Source organism: Euwallacea fornicatus, chromosome 19 (assembly GCF_040115645.1).
Source record: "Euwallacea fornicatus isolate EFF26 chromosome 19, ASM4011564v1, whole genome shotgun sequence".
Classification (NCBI taxonomy): Eukaryota; Metazoa; Arthropoda; class Insecta; order Coleoptera; family Curculionidae; genus Euwallacea; species Euwallacea fornicatus.
In genome coordinates, this window is record NC_089559.1 from 338,230 (window position 1) to 358,027 (window position 19,798).

The 19,798-nt window shown below is 38.9% G+C and overlaps 2 protein-coding genes across 9 annotated transcripts; one reads left to right on the forward strand and one right to left on the reverse strand.

The window, feature by feature from the left end:
• Positions 1-68: 68 nt before the first annotated feature.
• Positions 69-19,676, reverse strand: spg (dedicator of cytokinesis spg). 7 transcript variants are annotated; one of them, XR_010733135.1, is made up of 28 exons: positions 19,519-19,676; positions 18,285-18,442; positions 18,108-18,227; positions 17,903-18,051; positions 8,277-8,394; positions 7,436-8,224; positions 7,130-7,292; positions 6,807-7,076; positions 6,465-6,756; positions 6,169-6,412; positions 5,928-6,114; positions 5,152-5,405; positions 4,969-5,094; positions 4,713-4,877; positions 4,498-4,657; positions 4,209-4,443; positions 4,127-4,144; positions 3,900-4,062; positions 3,605-3,847; positions 3,109-3,303; positions 2,911-3,052; positions 2,671-2,837; positions 2,193-2,546; positions 1,996-2,138; positions 1,422-1,939; positions 1,166-1,370; positions 945-1,104; positions 69-883 (listed from the first exon to the last, which is right to left on the reverse strand). XR_010733135.1 is itself a non-coding variant. In XM_066293666.1 (28 exons), the coding sequence occupies exons 1-28, from the start codon at positions 19,553-19,555 to the stop codon at positions 774-776; spliced, it is 5,895 nt and encodes a 1,964-aa protein (XP_066149763.1). In that variant the 5' UTR covers positions 19,556-19,676; the 3' UTR covers positions 73-773. The 7 variants fall into 7 exon arrangements, 5 of the variants coding, with proteins under 5 accessions (XP_066149763.1, XP_066149762.1, XP_066149765.1 ...); XR_010733134.1 differs by having other exon boundaries at positions 71-892; XM_066293666.1 differs by having other exon boundaries at positions 73-883; positions 945-1,114.
• On the forward strand, positions 13,234-17,747 carry Inx3 (innexin 3). Of its 2 annotated transcripts, XM_066293684.1 has the most exons (8): positions 13,234-13,625; positions 14,848-15,028; positions 15,949-16,154; positions 16,209-16,427; positions 16,486-16,638; positions 16,692-16,934; positions 17,051-17,273; positions 17,340-17,747. In XM_066293684.1, the coding sequence occupies exons 2-7, from the start codon at positions 14,866-14,868 to the stop codon at positions 17,240-17,242; spliced, it is 1,176 nt and encodes a 391-aa protein (XP_066149781.1). In that variant the 5' UTR covers positions 13,234-13,625; positions 14,848-14,865; the 3' UTR covers positions 17,243-17,273; positions 17,340-17,747. The 2 variants fall into 2 exon arrangements, with proteins under 2 accessions (XP_066149781.1, XP_066149780.1); XM_066293683.1 differs by having other exon boundaries at positions 13,249-13,625; positions 17,051-17,747.
• Positions 19,677-19,798: the final 122 nt, after the last annotated feature.

Here is a 19,798-nt window from a genome sequence, read left to right on the forward strand (position 1 = left end):
GAAAATCATCAAACACCATTATAGTTTGAACATTTCCTGTTTAAGTTTTAGTAAAGATGCTTTTTTTTTAATGGAAAAACTCAATTAAAGATGAAAATTAAAACACAATCTCCTCTGATTAATTTAATTGCTACATCGAAATAATCACTATAATAGTATAGCTATGGAAAATATCATATCAATAATTAGGTACTCTAATAATCATACGAATATCAAGATATATGACTAGGACACATCAAAATATACTCACTTCTATAAAACTAGAGTTTTCTCTCGTCTGATTCGCGCCACAGCACAATTACAACGACATTAACGGTACAGCAGCAGATAAAAAAAATAGCACCATGTATATATAGAAAACTTCGATGTCGATAATGGAGAAATACTGATTAATAATAATTAATGTTACTTGAGGCGTATTTATTTTAATTTACGCCTCCTTAAAATTAATTAATTTGATTGTTGCAGATATGCGTAATTCACCAGATTTTCTATGAGAAAATGGTTTAAGTATTTAGTTTCTAGAGCTACAATCGAAGCAATTTTTTAGTCTCTATTAAACACGATTGATGACAGAAAAAACAAAGGTGGTGACGTCAATGTGGAAGTTAGCCAGTTGAGAATTCTTAAATTACATACCTCGAACACTTCATTAACCTTCTAAAATATCTTGCGAACTAAACTAGCAAATTTCAATCAAAGCTAACATGGTCCAGACACTCTTAAAATTATTAGTTTTTGGCTTATGGTTACCGGCAGCTTCTCGTTACTATTCATTTGTCCTCAGTTTCGCTGTCTTTGCGCAGCTTCGGTTCGGAGTAGTTTTCGGGAGGGGTCAAAATGTCAGGGTTTGAGGACGTGACATCTTCCGATTTCGGCCTTTCTAAACTCCCTGACAAATTCCAAAATCTCTCGTGATTCGTTAAAAAAACATATACGCTTACCTCCTAAATCTAGGCTCGAATTGAGGCTGCCACCGATTTTAGGGGGAATAGGAGGTGGGTTTGCATCGCTCCTCTCCGAAGGACTGCCGCTGATATTCACCTCGGCCGATTGAGATCGCAGCTCGAACTCGTCATAGCAGTTTGCGTGAGAATTGAAATTCTTTAAAGCCCTATTACAGATCAAAAGATTTTTTCCCAATTTCAATGATAATAGATCTCACCCATTCTCGTTAATGCTTATCCCAGAATCGCGAAACTCTTTGGTATCAGCAGCGGCAACACCGCCTCCTAAATTGTCGCCCTCCAACGACGAAGTCTTGTCATCGATGGGTAAATACTCCATTCCATAAACCGACTTCTTTTGCCCTCGTTTCGGAATGTTGGGAGGTGTGTCAATGGGCATCGACTGAATGCGTTTATCTGGTGCTGTAAACTTCGCATTAGTACGCATTAACACTTAAAACTTCGGCTGCATACTGTGAGATCTGGGCGGCAGCGGTGGTGCCTCGTCAATCCCCGAATCCGGCCATGAATTCCTTAGGGGAGAAATCCCGTCTGTCGGAGTCATGGAAAGGGCGTGACGTAAAAGCCTTGGGGAGGGCGGCTTGGTCAACGATCGCTCCCTCGAATGGGTAGGTTTGGGCGGCAGGGGAATCTCGCACGAATCACCAGCCTCTCTGGATTTCATAGAAGGCAAACTCCCTCCATTATACTCTAGAGGACATCGTGTGGGGGTCCGCAAATCGGAAAAACTAGCGTTGTTGTTGAACCCTTGAGATCTGGGGCGGCATTCCCTTTGGGGCACTGGAGGTGCCCCCATGGGCAGAGACAAGTGATCCCGGTTCAGTGAAGGTCTCTCTAAGCTCTCATATTCTGCGGTTTGATGCTCGACCAGATGCCCGTAATTTCCGCTGGAATTCGATGAACGATTGCTCCCTCCATTCTCCATCAAGGCAACAGCGCGTTTCTCTGAAGGTACTGGAGGCAGTGGTGTGCTAAAATTCCCCATAGAACACATCAAAATTTCTAAAATATCAACACAAACACTCACTGTATTATACTATTAGGAGTTTGCAAACTCAAAGCCCCTAAGCTTTCTCTGAGCTGCAGGAAGCGTTCGATTAACCTTTGGTGCAACGGCTGAACACTCGCAGGAGCCAACTTGCCATGGAGGTATAAACCTTCCTCGATTACCTAAATATACTATAACTAAAATCAAAAATAAAACAATTTACCACAAAAACGCACTGTTGTGGCATTTAAAATTAGCTCTTGCAACGTATTAACGTGACATTTATGCTCAGGAAAGAGCTTAGCGAATTCTTTGGTGAAAAAGGCCTGTTGGTATTTGCTAAGGCCGCCCTGCACGTTGGCATCAATGATGCCTTGCAGTCGCATGGTGAATGGGTTCAGGTTCCTCTTAGGTTCGTGCGTGTAAATCGCGATCAGTTGTCTAAGTTCATTCTCGACGTTTTGCATGGTCTCACAGGCGTATTGAACTGGAGGAATCTCTTCAGTTTGACGTTCAACTACCTCGAACCATCGCAAAATCCCCGGCAGGGGAGAAGCGATTTCCAGGACCGTTCGTTCGATCCAAAGAGTCTGAAATTTGGAAAATAACAATGACAAAAACCTAATTTGATTTGGATTTTGCTTAATTTCTTAATGAATGCACTTGGAATGGTGCCAAAGCAGATTTGCGTAAGACCAATGAGCTTTGTTTTACCTTAATCTCATTTTCCTTGTCTATGATCCCCTTATGCACGGGCCTATCACACTGGAATTTCTTAACGTCATTATAGTGGTAAAACCTGGCGATTTTCTCTGGAATGTCTGTGGCAGTGGTAATAGGAGTCACTTCCGGAATGGGTTTCACATTGCAAATTTGAATAACTATGAGAGAGATATTAAGGAAAACCCACATTTTAAAGCATAAAAAAAAAACAAATCTTAATAGAAAGGATACACTGGCCGTCGGAATTTATAATACTGTCATCGGGAGGAGTATTCTTCATTAATATCTGGGCCGAAGGGAATTCGGTTTGGAGTCGCTGCGTAAACGCACCGATTCTCTCGTACTCCAAACCGCGATACACGAACTGTTTGTTCTGAAAAACAACACAATTACTTCCCTGTAGATAATAAGTGAAAAATCAGAACTAACCCGGACAAATAAAGGAAAACTGAGGCCGTAAAAGCCAACCCTAAAATACTCGGGTTCTGGACGGAGCTGAGTCAGAATATTGTCGTAAAACTTAGCCTGGCACTTCAAGATGTCACTCAGCTGTTTATAGTCGAAGAACGTCGTTTCGTATAGATTTGCTAGTTCTTTTAGCAGTGGAATGCCCTTTTCCCAACACTAAAACAGACACAGTGCGACAGAGGGTTCCTTGTGTATATCGTAATATACTATATAATATTTTTCTATATGCTACGCAATGTTGTCACAGATTGTAGAGTAAAAATCCAGCATTCTTTAGTTAGTAAATTATTCTTGACAAAGGCGGATGCAAAAAAACTATTCGACGAATATCAATATCAAATTTCTATCAGAAAAATTCGATAGACAGATCAATTTTTTTACTCTACCATTATTACAGTTTCTATTTCAAACTATCTTAAATGTTGATATGTAGGCAAAAGGATAGGGGATTCTTTACCTTTCCTTTATCAAAATAATTGATAATCTGCCGGTACAGCAGCTCTTTGACTTGACACTCCGTGTGATTGGGATAATTCGTATCTGAAACCACCTGAGTGTTATTCCAGGTGAGCTGATCCGCGTACAATTTCATCGTAAACGCTGCTTCCGTGTAATTTTCCGCGGATAAATGTAGATCGTGCAGTTTATAAATATACCGCAGGTACATCTCCTTGCGGTTAAACTCGTTTTTGTAAAAGTTCTGAAATCGTTTAGGGCTGGAAAATGACCAATTCAAAACTATCGAAATCTACCAATAAATTGAAAGTGCAGCTCATGCGCTTGTCCCGATTCTCGTCGCCTTGTATCACGTTCCTATAATCTAAAAGTCTTTCCAACAGTCTCGTTATGGAGCTTATGAAGGCAGCACCGCTGTCCTTCCAAGTGGGGTCCTCGGATTGCACTCGGTCTAGTAAACTTCAAAGAAAACAATTATATGAAATATACAGAAAAAAATCCTCAGAGAAATGAAAACACTTACACAGTACTGAGATGTTCCCTTATGAAGGCATTTAACAAGTCGAAAGTTAAAAATAAGTAGAATTGTTGATTGGATGACTTACATGGTATTAAACAGTCTTCTATACTCATCATCACCCTTGTTTTCACTAATGAGAATGTCCAATTTATCGATCAACTCGCATTCGACCTGTCGGAAGTTGCCCCTGGCCCTTTGCTCACATTCCATCATGTCGAAGAAGATGTGCAGAGTAGCTTTGCGCAACTCAATTTCCGGCACCAGCGTCACCTCCAAAAAAGGGCCCACCATTGAGGGAATAAAGTGAAGTTTACACTCTCCTACAACACGTAAAATAGCACTCTGGTTCCAAGAACAATACCAGAAATTTGTACCTAATTGGGACCACATTGAGAGAATTTGGAAGCCCATGAGCACGCGCATATCCCCGTATTTTTCGATGACTTTCTCGCGTTTTACATCCGAAAATTGCTCTAGTTGCAGGGATTGTTGAGTCAAATAGTTCACTGAGAGGTTAAAGTAGTTGGTCCAGAGCTGCATAGGTTAGTTAAGCATCGAGAAAATTGGCAAAAATATTGCGAAAAATCACCTCTTTGTCGAAATAGCCCGCCTTGCTATCTAAGAACCTAAAGGCTAAAGGTTGAGCAAATTCCTGCAAAGCTTTGAGTATCACATTATTGGTCAGCATCTTGATGACGAGCCAATCAGGCGGAAATACCTCCATGATGATTAAGTTCCTGAACACCAAAAACACCTGCAAAAGTCCTAATTATTTGTTGCACTAAATGGGAACATTTCACCAATTAAAATTTTGTTTGTTGCACGCTGGATAGCAACATACCTACCCTCAATAAGAAGTCTTTCAAAGGCTTTCTATCGTAATTAGGTCCCATTAGAGCCTCCCACAGGCGCTTATAATGAAACTCGTCCAATAGCTGCAAAATGCCTATCAGACACGCCACCAAACATCCCTGAAAATGCCTGTTTTCATTCTAAATCCTTGCAATACTCCACAGTACTCTAAGTACCAAGATTTTCAAATCCTTATCGATAATACTCAAGACGGTCTGTATTAGCACTTCCAGTATGGACAGATTTAAAGTATCAACGTCGTGATGGATGCAATTGTTCACTTTTCCCTGGTCTTCGTTCGCCTTCTTCTGCTTGAACAAGAATCCCAATATTTCCCCCATTATGTCCGTGCACAATTTCAGTTCCTCTTTGCGCATCAGATGGAAGCGCAGGTGTTTGCAAGCGTTGGCCAGCAGGATGGTACGGGATTCTTAATTGAAAGCGAGTGAATGTAATTATTATTAAGTAAAGAAGGACCAGCAGCAAACAGCAAAATACTTAAAGCAGTGTGTACTAAGGATGACAACATGGCCGAGTTATTTCTAATTCTTTGATTTATTGTTATATTTTAGACCATATTATCTGACATTAAATACACATTCAGAGAAGATTAAGACGTATTTTTGTAATTACACCTAAAAGCCTCTTGAAGAGATACGGAAAAATGCAAGGTTTCGGGTTTCAGTCATGAGATTTTGTTCCTACACAATTTTCAAAATATTCAATTTAATTTTCATTTTTACGGGAGGTATTGCATGCAGGAAAAAAACACCAACAATATTCCCTTGTTACATCCGACTAAAAAATCGAATAAACCACAACTATGCAATTTTCAAAAGTTACGTCCGCAATTTTTTTTTTTTTCGACGATTTTTTGCAATTTTATTCATACTGAAATTGTCCAACAATCAATCTAAACGTAAAAACTCATGGGAGTCGGCTTTCAACTTACCGTCGTCCTGAAATAACTTGCTGGTGACCAGATTTTTGACACATGACAGCTTAGCTTGAATCAGCAATGGAGGCAAATCCCTAGGAATGGAATCCAACATAGTAGCTGCCAATTTGGTGCACTCGATAGTAGGCAGAACCTCATTTAACTGCTCATAAACGGCGCTGATCGTCAGCATTAAAGCCACCTGGTAAACAAACTTGAAAATGAGAGCTCATTTGGATAAAAAAAAAACGTATACCTGAGTGTTAATGATGTGAACATCGTTGATCTTCAACATGGCGTTCAAACTGGAGAAAACGCTGTATAAATCCCGTCTGAAACTGTCCTCGAAATGCCCGCCAGTGGCCTTGGAGAACAGCAATCGACTCTGAATGATCAGCTTGAAAATATATTCCAGACTTTTGAAACATTTTTGAATAGGTTCTTGTTTCTCGAAGGACACTACCCAATCAGCACAATGCTGAACGCTGGTAAGAAGACCCCTAAAAAATCACCAAGTTAATAGGGATACGGTAAGCGCAAGGATGGACTTGCTTGTAAACTAAAGCGGCTGCGAAATGATTTTTGATATATGCGTCTAAAACTGGCTTGAAATGCTGATATTTGCTGCCATCCAGCAAATTGAAGATGGAAACTAACACGTGGAATACAAGCCCGCTGTGGGGGGTGGAATTGCCATCTTCTGTAGAAAACAAAGCAAAGAGAGCATCCAAGACATCCTGCAGAAACTTGATCAACTCCTCATCCCCCAATTTGAGCACACGTTGCAGTGATTCTTGAATGCGCTCCGGATGAGCCTTCCATTGCAAAAGTGCCAGTAAATCCACTACAAATAAGCATTTACACAAAAATTTTTTGACTTCCATTAAATCTGACCATTCTGAGTGAGTTTCGTGGAGCAAAGTAATGTTCTAATAGACACCAATTCCTTGTGACTTCTGGAAAATTGCCCGCTGGCCTCATGGTTTCCCTCGTAATCTTTAGCGAACGCAGGCAAAGTTAAATACCCGCAATTATCTAACTTGGAGGGATCTTCGCATTTGTATATATACAATTCGTGTGGACCATCCTGGACGGCTGCTCCGTCTTTGTCCATTAGGCGCATGAAGGAAAAACCGAACAACTTCTTATCATTTTTTTCACGTGCTGAAAATAAATTATTAGTGTTTTTTCATGAATTTTTCCTATGTGTGAGGTACTTGAGCAATGCCGGTATTCTAATCGCACATGTGCCCCAGCAAACTTATCAATAGGCAGTGTCAGACGGATGTTTTCAGCCCATGCAGGGGAATTGTGGTGATAGATAATCATAGAATTGTACTCGCTGGCTCCGTCAATACCAGAGGCGCCCCATAAACAATTCTAAAATTTAAAAAAGAAATTTTAGGGCAGGAAATATACGCAGCGAATTGAAAATAAATTAAAAATTATGTGGCCACTGAACTCAATCAATAGTGCAGGAAGCACGAATATCCCCTTGAATGTTCCCCATAACCACCACATACCTTGACAACATTCTTTTTCCCATCGAGCACTACCACTGCCACCTCAATGTTCTTTCCGGTAGATTTTCCCCCACGTTCGAATTCTCCTTTATCCAACACTAGATACAGATCATTCCTCACATCTCCCGGCATTATAACATCGGGGAATCCCAGCTTATTTGTCAAACTAACGTTTTTAAACAACATAGGACTGTCCTCTCTAATAGTCCTCAACTCCCCATGTAACATCTTCAACGAGATCATAATGCCGTAGTTTATAGGCCCCGAGAGGGCCGAGTATTTCCCGGATTGTCTTATAATAAATTCATGCAACTGGTGGAAGTCTTTGTCTTCCCCTTGAAACACCTTCATGCTGAACTCCTTCTCCTCATTTTCCTCCGATTTGGAAGTTAAAAAATCGCCTATATTCTGCACTCCAATGCCGTGGGGTCTCTTGAACAATTGCGGCTGACCCGCCGACTTTTCAGTCTTTTTGGAGCTGTCCGAGTAGAGCATTTTGCCTATTCGCATGACGTGGGCCACTATGTAGATATCTTTGATTAAATCCGAGTTGCCCAAGTCGGTGAATACTGTGCAGTTGCTGTGGAGCTTCTCGATATGGTTCGTGAAGCCTTCTTTGGAGATTTTGACTAGGAAACGTTCGCTCAAGTATTTCTGCTTGGAAGCGTCATACAGGGAGAAGTAAACTTCGGTGTCTTCACCGATATGGTGGCCGAAATCGCGCATGCAGAAGTACAAGTGGTGGGTCAGTGTTTTTTTCAGTTCTTTCTTTTTTATTGTACCTCTAGCCTGAAAGCACGGTGTAAGACATTAAGTTTCAATCGGAAAAAATTACACTTACAGACACAGAAGTGTTTTCGTCGCTGGCAACATGGACGTGATACAGCTCCACTACTGACATAGAGTCGGGTTCCACCATATTGGCTCCCTGGCGGGGAACCAAGTCCAAACCTAACTTCCTGCAAGAATTAAAGTTTGTGTTACATTCATATCGAACCAAGCGACGCATAATCAAATATACACTACAGGAAAACTTCCTCTTCGGTCTGTTCATAAATATTAAAAACATGCCTTTGGACCCCTCTAAATCGCTCAAGAATTTATAAGTTTGTAGAGTTGATAACCAATGGGATATCTACAAATTCCCTTTCGGGGATATTTCAGCATCATTGACAGATTGAAAATGATTCTGATATTCCTCGAATCGCACTGATCTACCCAAATCTCTCATAAAGGATAGCGAATTTAGGTATCCAAAGAGTGCGCATTGAGAGCGTCAACATGGCTGCCAAATGCAATCTGTCCCTCTCTTGCACGTTATATCAGGTTTTAATAAGACAATGAGAGACAGAAAAATCGACTATATTGCGAATGTTTGTCATTATAAAACAATCGCGCTCATCGTGCATGTTACGCCATGAGTGCGATTGTGACGCAGACTGACGTAAATTTATTCCACTCGAACCATCATGGCAGCTCAATTTATAAGCATTTGTGACGTCAGCAATAATACTGCTCCATTTCGAAGCAGATATTAACTTCAGTGCAGACTCGTATGTTCACCTACATTAAAGCTTATTTAATGACCCGATAAACAACAATTTAAGACGAAATGTCGCAAACGGCAACCCAGGGGAAGAGGTAGATACTAATAAGAAAATTTTAGGTGCTCAAATACTTCAGGAAACTTTTACCAGAATTAATCATGTCACTTTCAGTCGTGCAGACCACGCCACCAAGTCTAAGAAAATTCCTTGAATTCATTTTGAGGGTGATTCTCGTCATTCCAGACAGTAATCGTCGAATTGTTGACAATACCTCGAGGTCGTTACAATTTCACAAGTATTCGCTGTTATCATTTGAACTAAAACCTTTTTTTTTGCGGAGGAGGAAGAGGAGGAGGGGGCAATATAAATATACATACGGGCCGTTCCTCTTTGGAGTGCTCTCGGACGACCTCTGCTGTAGTCTCTTCACCTTATTATAGTGCAAATACATATTGACACTTTCGTTAATGAAGCACATCATGATGAATTTAGCGCTGGAGTATTTGCGGGCGATCACGTCTTGTATGTGGTCCTCCATGGTACCCAAAACCGACCGCAGTATGTCTCGCTGGGCGATGCAACGCGAGTGATTGAAACGAAACAAGTTTTAATTTACGGAAAAGCTTGACGGTCGTTAAAGGTAATTGTGCCAATGGTTAATTCTTCTGGTTAAGTTGGTTGTCGAGAGCATTTTTACACGGAACCAACTCACGTTAATAAGTAAAAGTCGGTCTGAAGATGACTGAACACAACTGACCTTGGCACCTTCCTAATACCGCGAACGTAGATACACTTAGAATTTAATCCCACCTGGTAATATGTGTAATAATAACAGTTGGGAAAGATAGTTAGCATTCAAGCACAGTATGCATTCCGCAAGTTCATTGAAATGAACGTACAACGATTTTGCACATTTGTGCTTCTCTGGCAATATCATGGCATGCACGAAACCAAAGAATTAAAGGTTTCTGCGAAAATTATAATGTCGTCTCATCACGAATATTCATCAGCTGTAGACATTACTTGCCCTTGTCTTAGGTCAATCGCATCTTAGCTAAACCGCGGTGGTGGTGGTGGTACCGCACGGCTGCCAATTGGCATCTACCCAAAGTATCGTAGCAACGTTACCTATAGCCGAAAAAGAGGCAGCAAAAATTCTTCTTCCTGAACCCCACTCCCTTGAACAATTTTCTGCGTTTGAGTTTCATGGTCCACCTGCGTTCACTATACCACTCAAACACTACTATAGATAAACTACTTAAAAACCTATTAAGCAGGTACTTCCAATATAGATTTCACAACTTGACACGACGCGTGTTTACACACAACGCACAGCAAAAAGAACGTTTTGTAAGTATTGTCCAATTTCACCTTAGACAATGGTTCGGACAATATTAGTAACATTAATGCAAATATGAAGCCTTTATCTACCTCCACTTAGATTAGACTAATGTAATGGAAAATTGTCACGGTTTTCATTGCGAAAGTATTCCACATTATCAGTTCCTACATACTAATTATTGAGTACCTTATGCTGCGGCAAAAATCGTGTGCTAAATTTTTAATAATTATTAGTTCAGCAAATATGGACATAGGCCCGTAATAAATGGTTTTATTCGGGAAAAGGCAATTTATGTGGCTATTTAAATTGCTTCAAGACTAGCAAGTTCCCTTAATTAGTGGTAAAACTCTCCCAGAACGTTAAATTTATTAACGCATTACAGTGAGACGAACTACCGATTAAAGATTTTCCAGCAAATGCGTAAAAAATAATTAAATTGATGATTAGGCTCGAAAAACTACAGTGACCGAATGACGATTACGTAAATTAAGTAGACACAACACGGAAAAATGAAACTTCTATGTAATCACAAGTAAATAAGGTGCTGATAGGGTCTCAATAAATTATATGTACAGGGTTATTCACCCAACACTTTCATTGCAAATTTACCGGGATCTAAAGTGATGCAAATTTGGATTTTAGTTCATTTCGATGGGCACTTTTTTTTTTTTAATAATTTTAACTTCCCGTCACTTTCGGTCTAACCAGAAATAGCTGTCGACTCGCTTATTTAAGACACCTGTTCTATGTAATGTTCTACACCTAGCCCTTACCGTTTTTGAGATATTTAACCTTGAATTAAGGTGCCTCCAAGATGACCAATTTGAAAAATGTATATCTTGGCAGTTATTAAAAAAAAATTATAACACATTCTTCATATTTTGCATGAATGTGAATGTGGAGTGTTCAGTTTACATTTTTGCTACTTAACATGGCTCGGTGTGATACAGGGAGGCCGAAATTCAGCTCCTAACCTTGAAGTTTTTTAAGTTGCAGAAGTCTATTTTTTTAAATGGAACATCCTGTAACTTTAAGCAGAACGTAATTCTCTATCGAAGTGTTTCGGGCCCGTCTACATCTATTCCAAATCGTTTTCGTAATAATTGAATTTTACGCGAAACTGGTAGTACATATTAATTCCGGTTTGTATAGATGAAACTGAAACTCCAAAATCCTTTTGACCTTTGCGGGGACAAGCGAACATACACCAGCGTATCTATTACCTAAGTGAAGACTAAAAACTTCCCAGAACGAGCGTGTAGTACTAGTTTCACCTAAAACTTATTGTCATTTCGAAGATAGTTCGGAACAGGTACTGTTAACTCTGATACAGCTCGATAGAGAACGATATTCTCTACTTGGTATCGCTTAAAGTTATAGGGTGTGCCATTTAGAAAGACGGACTTCTCCAACTCTAAAAATGGTAATGTTAGGAGGTGAATTTGGACACCCTGTGTGATGCTAAGCGATATAAATAGCCAACGTGTATGCTGAAGATTATGTATTGACATTCTGCCAAGCACGAAGATTATGCCTTTAATAATTGCGGAGATGTGCAATTTTAAAAGTGGTCATTACGGAGGCACGTTTTTAATCGAAATTTCAATATTTCAAAAACGGCAAAGGCTAAGTAGAGAATTTTACAAAGAAAATGCTCCTCAAACATCACCTAGAATCTCAAAATAATATAATATACTGGGGGTCCCATTTGAAATAAGTTGACAGCTATTTCCGGTTAAACCGGAAGTGACGGGAAATTGAAAATATTTTTAGAAAACAACACACGTCGAAGTTAGTTCAACTCCAAATAATCAAATTAGTTTCACTTTTGGATCCTAGTAAACTTTTAATAAACATGTTGGGTGAATAACCCTGTATACGGATTCACCCCCACTCTGTGACAGCAGCTCTAATAACGTCATTACAACACGGCACCTACCAGGTAGTTATGAGGGGGATTCTGAAAGTACGCGCTTGTCGCTTCTACAACAATCCACGATTTTGCGAAATTTTTGGGAAGCAAAGAAAAACTAAAGCAGTCGTGAAAATGTCCATGCTAAACAGCATAAAAGACATTTTAGCAATTAATTATGTTTGATGGAAAAAAGTTTGCGTGTGCTTGTGCATGACTCGGTAGATTTTCCCATCTTGCGATGAGTCAGGAGTGGATATGGCAAACCAAATATACGAAACAATTTGACCAAGACCTCTGAGGCTATTTCGAGTTTAAAGCGGTGGACAAAATCATCAAATTGTAACATATAGCCCTCCAAACTTTAACATATTCCCCGTGAAGGCAAATTGGTCGACGTGATGCCCGCACTGAATCCATGCCGTACAAGCACCACCAGCTATTTTAGTCAATTAATACCCATCGACACCGTTTAACAATAGTCAGTGGTACTGCCAGAGACAGTTCAAAATGCAAGTGTTTCTGCTTCTTCGAATTGTGGCCCTTTGTGCATTCAGTTGAAAATGACCACATTCCTCCCATGGAATGGGTGGAAAGAACTTTATGAAGAGAGGGAAAGAAACCGGTTCTTCGCGTATGGTCGAGCGAGAGATGTAATGTCCCCACGGGTTTATGCTTCCAGTTGCAAAGGGGCCACATTGTCGGATTGACTTCGATATATCGGAAATTGTACCGAATCCGGCATATTCAAAATAAAACTCCTTTAACGGCTAAGACTAGGGGGAAAGTTACGTGCCCAAGGTACTAGACGAGGTTTTTGCTAACTGACCCTAAAATCGAACGCGTTTATTACCCCGATGAAGGAGAAGAAAAAGACAATCTCAAATTTGATCAAGTGATCCATCGGTTAAAGTCCCTTATTACTTATTTGAACATTAAAACGATTACGCTATTGCTGATCGGTAAGTACCGACTACTACTGGTACCCACAATTTAAAGGAAACGCTGCTTAGGCGATTCGACAACGCCGCATCACAACGCTACGAACATAAAGAACCATTCGCCAGTTAACTACAGCGTACCGACTGATAGTATAATCGCGGTACCACTCTTCGATCACCATTTTGCAGAATGCACCCCAACAGCAGCCCCAAGGCGACACAATAAATTTCCCAAAAGACGTCACGAAAGCCCGCTTTATTGCACACTACCTCTCATAAACCAGGCCTTTCTTCAGTTCCTCTTGGGTGTGCTACGGTCTTCATACCTACCTACCTGAGGATACCGTTGGATTTCCGCGAACGTGACTAGTTTCCACTAAAATTTCGTTTAAAGGTGAATCGTCGTGGTTGTGTAAGACGTATATAGGGGATTTTCCTGAAGTTGGAGGTATGTGAATTGAGTCTAAATATGTACCACATAGGGGAGATAAACAATAATAGTCAATAAAACCGCTATTAAAGCCTGGCAGATGCATCGTAATTAATTGAGCATTAACGCACAGCTTCAATGATTTTTTGTTAGTGTTATTAACGCACATATGTTATTTGGTGTCTAATTGTTTCTAAGTAGTTCGACAAATTTCATGGGAAATTAACAACTTCTGCACGATATTATTTATGCCGCTGGGGACTTAACTAGAAGCAACGCCGTGAGTGCTATAGTTAACTGAATTATTTGACCTCTGGGGTTATCCAAATTAATATTTATTAGCCACGTTTTTAAGCTTCTCATTACGAAGAAAAATCGTTATTGCATGGAACGGAACTTACTGCCTTTGACACAGATTATGGTTAGAAATTGTCCTCCAGGTGCAACCGATATTTGCCTGGTTGATTAATCTTGCATGACATCATTATTTCGCATTTAGATTAATCGTGTTTTAAATTAAACTATGTTTACTTAAACTATAAGGAGTTCAAACCATAACTCTTCTTTGAGACCAACATTAAGGCTCTTTTGTAGCTCCAAAGGCCTGCTAATGTGCCACGTCCAACCCGTTTCAACAACAATCGTTGATGTTATTACACTTTGCTGGTACTGCGTGTGTGCTTATCGCAACAATTACGATTTAAGATTTTACAGCAAATGTGATAACATTACAGGACATCCTTCCATATAAAGCTTTTCACCATGCCTCGTAATACTCGATTTAATGCACGAAATCCTCTCTAATGATGACAAGGACAACCAATAGTAATCCTTAACCACTGTTTAATCGGTTGTTGTATGTTACTGTTGATTTCTTGAATGTCTAAGATTTGTCTCTCTCTCAGTGCATTTTTGATTTATTAATCATGGAATTTGTATGAAAATTGAGACCACACGAGTGCAAATCATTTGTGGGTGTTAACTTGTTCCTCATTATGTTCTTATTAGAAAATTGCCTTTACTCTTCCTTCAATGCTGTTACTGCCAACTAGCAAAATTAACTGCAATAGCAACTCTTTGCACACACTTTGTAGAGTCGATTAATCATTATCAGCACTATATCACATTTATTTACATTCTGATTCGCTCAACTAAAAAAATCACTACTTCCTGTATATAAATTCCTTAAATTCGACCCATCTGCGTTTGATCTTTAATCCTTTCATTTTCCTAATTTTAGCGCTAATAACCCTTCAAAATGACGGTCTTCGGCATGGTGTCCGCAGTGGCGGGCTTCGTCAAGGTCCGTTTCTTGGTAGACAAAGCCATGATTGACAATATGATCTTCAGGACTCACTACAGGGTCACATCCGCTATTTTGTTCCTTTGCTGCATTATTGTCACCGCCAACAATCTTATCGGTAAGTTGCATCATTTATGAACTGGAGATTTTGAGCGATAAACTGTGGATGTAAAATATGTGAAATCCGAAGCTTAAATTTCAAGTCGATATTTTTGAAATATACAACCGGACCTTAAGGCCAAATTATTCGAAGTAGTAATAAACCTATTAGGAGCATATACGGTTCTCGTCACGTTTGAAATGGATGAGTGTTGCCATAATTCTATAGAACGAATGCTGTTGGCAAAGTTATCAGAAGTTCAACAGTTTAGCCCCTAGAGCCACATAAATTCCCTTAAATCACACTATGCAAGGCTACTCATTAGGAGTCAGTTTCTTAAGAAAAACTGGTTCATAGAGAGAAAACCAATCCACACTTCCAAATCAGACTCACCTACATTTCGGCGCCTTGTTTACAGTATTTAAAAGGTTCCCTTCTTAGGAAATTATTGGCGATTAACCAGCAACTACTGTTAAGATAATGAGAAACTATTTTGTGTTCCAATATAAAAAAATCCCTCGAAGCCATGAAAACACAATGGTTGAATTTAAGAATTCATGTTAGAAAATGAATGAAATATCTGATTATTCAGAAGAAAAGCATTAAATATGTAACGTCGTTCATCTTTAAAATCCAAATACTATCAATAATACATTCAGGGGATGCATGTGTGACTTCCATTATCTCAAGGGACTTTCATTAAATTAGAACTTAGTATATAATGCTGTTTCAAAATTCATATGCTTCAAATCCACTTTAGATCCATAAGAAATTCATTGCTAACTTGGTTTAATATTGAAGATTGCTGTGTTTCACGTCATGAGAAGTTCAATCTAGATAAAAAAAAATGATGAATTAAAGTGTGAGAATGTATAAGATTCTGTCTTATGATTAGCAAGTCAACAGCTTCCAATTGACACAAATTTTCAAACGTCCAGGTGATCCCATTCAGTGTATTAACGACCGCGGAGTACCAGGCCACGTCATTAATACTTACTGCTGGATCACATACACTTTCACCCTACCCCATGAGCAAGGGAAACTCATTGGCACCGAAACGGCGCACCCAGGGCTCGGCAACGAGAACCAAGAAAGGCGCTACCACAGCTACTACCAATGGGTGCCATTCGTGCTTTTCTTCCAGGCAAATTTTGTTTATTTTTTACATTAGTTCATAAAGGAAAAAAATCTTTTTTAGGGTGTGGTATTTTACGTGCCTCACTGGTTCTGGAAGAACTGGGAACAGGGTAAAATCCGCATGATCAGCGAGGGATTGCGGGGGCTGTTGATTGGTGAGAAGGCCGAGCGGGAGCATAGGCAAAATAGGTTGGTCCAGTATTTGGTGGAAACTATGCATCAACACAACACTTATGCTTTTGGGTACTTTTTGTGTGAAGCTTTGAATTTTGTTAATGTGGCAAGTATCACACGTTTTTATTTGAGCTTAGAGGTAATTTGTCAAGAATCTCATGTAGATTGTGAACATTGTGATGACCGATAAGTTCCTCGGAGGGGCTTTTATGAACTATGGCACTGATGTAGTAAGATTTTCAAACATGAACCAAGAAAATCGAACGGACCCCATGGTTGCGGTTTTTCCTAGGGTGACAAAATGCACTTTCCACAAGGTTATTATTTTGATCAAGTCCAAAATCAGCAATAAAAGATTCTTGAATTATAGTTTGGTCCTTCTGGTTCCATCCAACGTCATGACGCCCTCTGTATCCTGGCTTTAAACATCTTAAACGAAAAAATCTACATTTTTCTATGGTTCTGGTTTATTATTTTGGCAATTTTGTCCGGATTGGCTATAGTCTACTCAGCAGCTGTGATTTTGTTGCCCAGCACTAGGGAGACCATCTTGAAGAGACGCTTCAGGTTTGGCGCTCCCAATGCCGTCGACACGATCATCCGAAAAACTCAGGTAAATAAAATTCGTGTAAATTTCTTTTTATCGTGAATATTTCGATCGTTCGTTTAAGCCCCCATATTATCTCTTTTTTAATATTCCTTTGATGCCAAATCCCTGCTAAAATTTAGGTTGGAGACTTCTTGCTTCTTCACTTGCTCGGTCAAAACATGAATTTACTGGTGTTTGGGGAGATTTTGGATGAATTTGTGCGCAGGCTCAATTTCGGCAGTAACAGCAACCTACCCTCGGCACCGAGCACCATCGAGATGAGCAATATGTACCCAGAAATCGAGAAGATCGGGAAGGAAACTGAGACTTAACGCGATAGAATTTGTTTTTAATAAACTTAAGGTACTTATTATTTTTGACGATATTATTATTATTGTGATGAAAATTTTTTGTGTTTTAATCTTCTAGATGTTAAGGTATAAAGGTAATTGTGTATTGTTATAAGGAGCAGCAGAGAAGTCCCGCACACTAGAGGTGGTTTACCGAAACTGCCCTGTATATATAAAAGTAAGTAAACCACCAATTAAGTTTTAGGCATAGGAGTTATCAGAAGTTGCATTTACTAGTTAGATTTAGTTGCATTTTACTGATTTACGCATCAATTAGATATAATTATATTTAGATTAGATATTATTATTGTCAAGGTTGCGCAATATTTATGTTATTGTACATTTTTATATGAGAATTTACACATATCCATTTCATAGCTAGCAGTAAATTAGTACCTTAAGACTGCTTTTTAGTTAATAATTTCTAAGAATAGCTCAATTTTCTAATCTAAGGTATATTTTTCTGACAATAAACAATTCTTCAAAACCACTTAAGTTTCATTCATGGTACCTATACCTGACATAAATTGTGCAACTCAATGAAACAATATAGTTCTCAATAATTATAAAATAATCACCCATTATGACAAAAATGTTAGCCAATACTCATAAATCCCATACTAATCAAGTTTCCACACTCACCTGTTTCCCCAGTCGATTTTTTGTATGATTTTCATCTTGAGCTCCTTGGTTTGGTCGTGGGTCAAAGTCCCTGAAACCAATTGCCTGCGCCACTCCAATAGATCCCTCATTACCTTGCCTACAGTATCGAACTTATACTGGTTCCTTTGCTGTAACAAACGTCAGGCTATATTGGCGATTCTCGTTTGTTCATGTAAAAACCTACTACAAACAGATCCTTCCATATCCTGACCCATTCTCGTAGCACTAAACTCAACTCGCGCACCACTGGGTCCTCTAGTGGCACTACACTCTCAAAGAGCCCTTCATTCTCCACTTTGCAGGGCTATAAAGAGGGAGATAAATTTAGATTTGAGGCCCCATTTTAAGTTCCCATGAGTACCTTTAGATATACATAATTTTGTGGGAAAATCCCTTTAAAGGCGCGGTTTTTAGTAGCAAAGCCGCGGTACCATCCTTGGCATTCTTCAAGGATCTGAATGGTGTCGCCTATTTCCAAGGGTAAAGCGAAACGTTTGTCAGCTTTCCAATTGTATATGGCTAGAATTAAAAGAAGAAATTTCTAGTATGAATTTCTGGACTGATATGATTCAACAATGGGTATGGATTATATTTAATTGAGATAGTGATTGACAAAAACATGAATAATAAAAGGGAAGGAGTTCTCCTATCAATGGTCGTCAAGGTTAACATGATTCAGTTTATATTATTCTGCTTAAATTGCTGGTTTAATAAATAATAATTGCAAATTGGCCATGCATATTTGAAACCTCAATTAACAAAAAAGTATTCCTTAATTATCAATATTTAAGTAAAAAACTCCTAAAATGTTAACTATGGATTTCACTTAATTATAGGAAACAACTCTTGGACTTGGAAAATATCATGAAGAAAATAATACAGATGATTTCGAAACCAAAAAGAAATTTGACTAATGAGGTATTGAGTTAAACTCAAATTATTGATATTCACATTTTTGTTAATTTAAATATAGCTTTGAGATTAGTTTATTATGAACTCGGGTTCCATGAAATCTATTTTCCTGGTTAAGATATCAACATATCAACAATTTGGTGAATTAATTTTCAAGCTTTAAAAGGTATAAAAAGGTTATAATCAAGTGTCAGGGCTTTGCCTCAACCAAATAAGACAGCTTTAAATATAATACCAATTAAACATTCCAGTCATGTCCATATGCTGAGAGGAAGTAGTGATTTAGTACAAGAACCTCAGACAGGAAATGGCTGTGCTGCTGGCCTAAGCTTAAAAAAGAGGCAAATGCTGTGCAGTGGGGAGTGATTTGATGAAATTGTTTCAAATCTCAAGAACGTTTTTCAGCAGGATAAAAGCAATTAATAATTTTTGTTTGTTTATAGGCTGATGGTCTACATATTATTCTCAATATTCTCTAATCAGCAAGAATGAATAGGTAATTAAAACTTTTCTGTTTAGGAGAATTTTAACTGCTTTAACTGAGGGCATGGAATAAAAAAAACTAGTGATGAAAACAAAATAAAATAAGGAAAAAAGCAAAAGTTTCCAGTTTGTATTAACTGGGGAGGAGAGCGCTTTCCATAGCCCAAAACACGATAAATTAGAATAAATTCTGTACTCACCGACGCCATATTTTTTACTTTTAGTTGGTGTCCACATTTTTCTAGCTTTGGCAAGAAAAATCACATTTTATTTTACAAGAAAATTGGGAAAAACACTGGAATCGATTGAATTTACGATCTTTAATCTGCGGCCATTGTTTTGAACGTCACTGTCACTGTTAACGGGGTGTCGGAAAAGTCTCTCAGAGGGCGCGGATCTGAAAGTCGAAATTTTGATAAGAATGAGGACGGTTGTTCATATTCAGAATTAAAACCAATCCTGAACATTAATATTTACTGA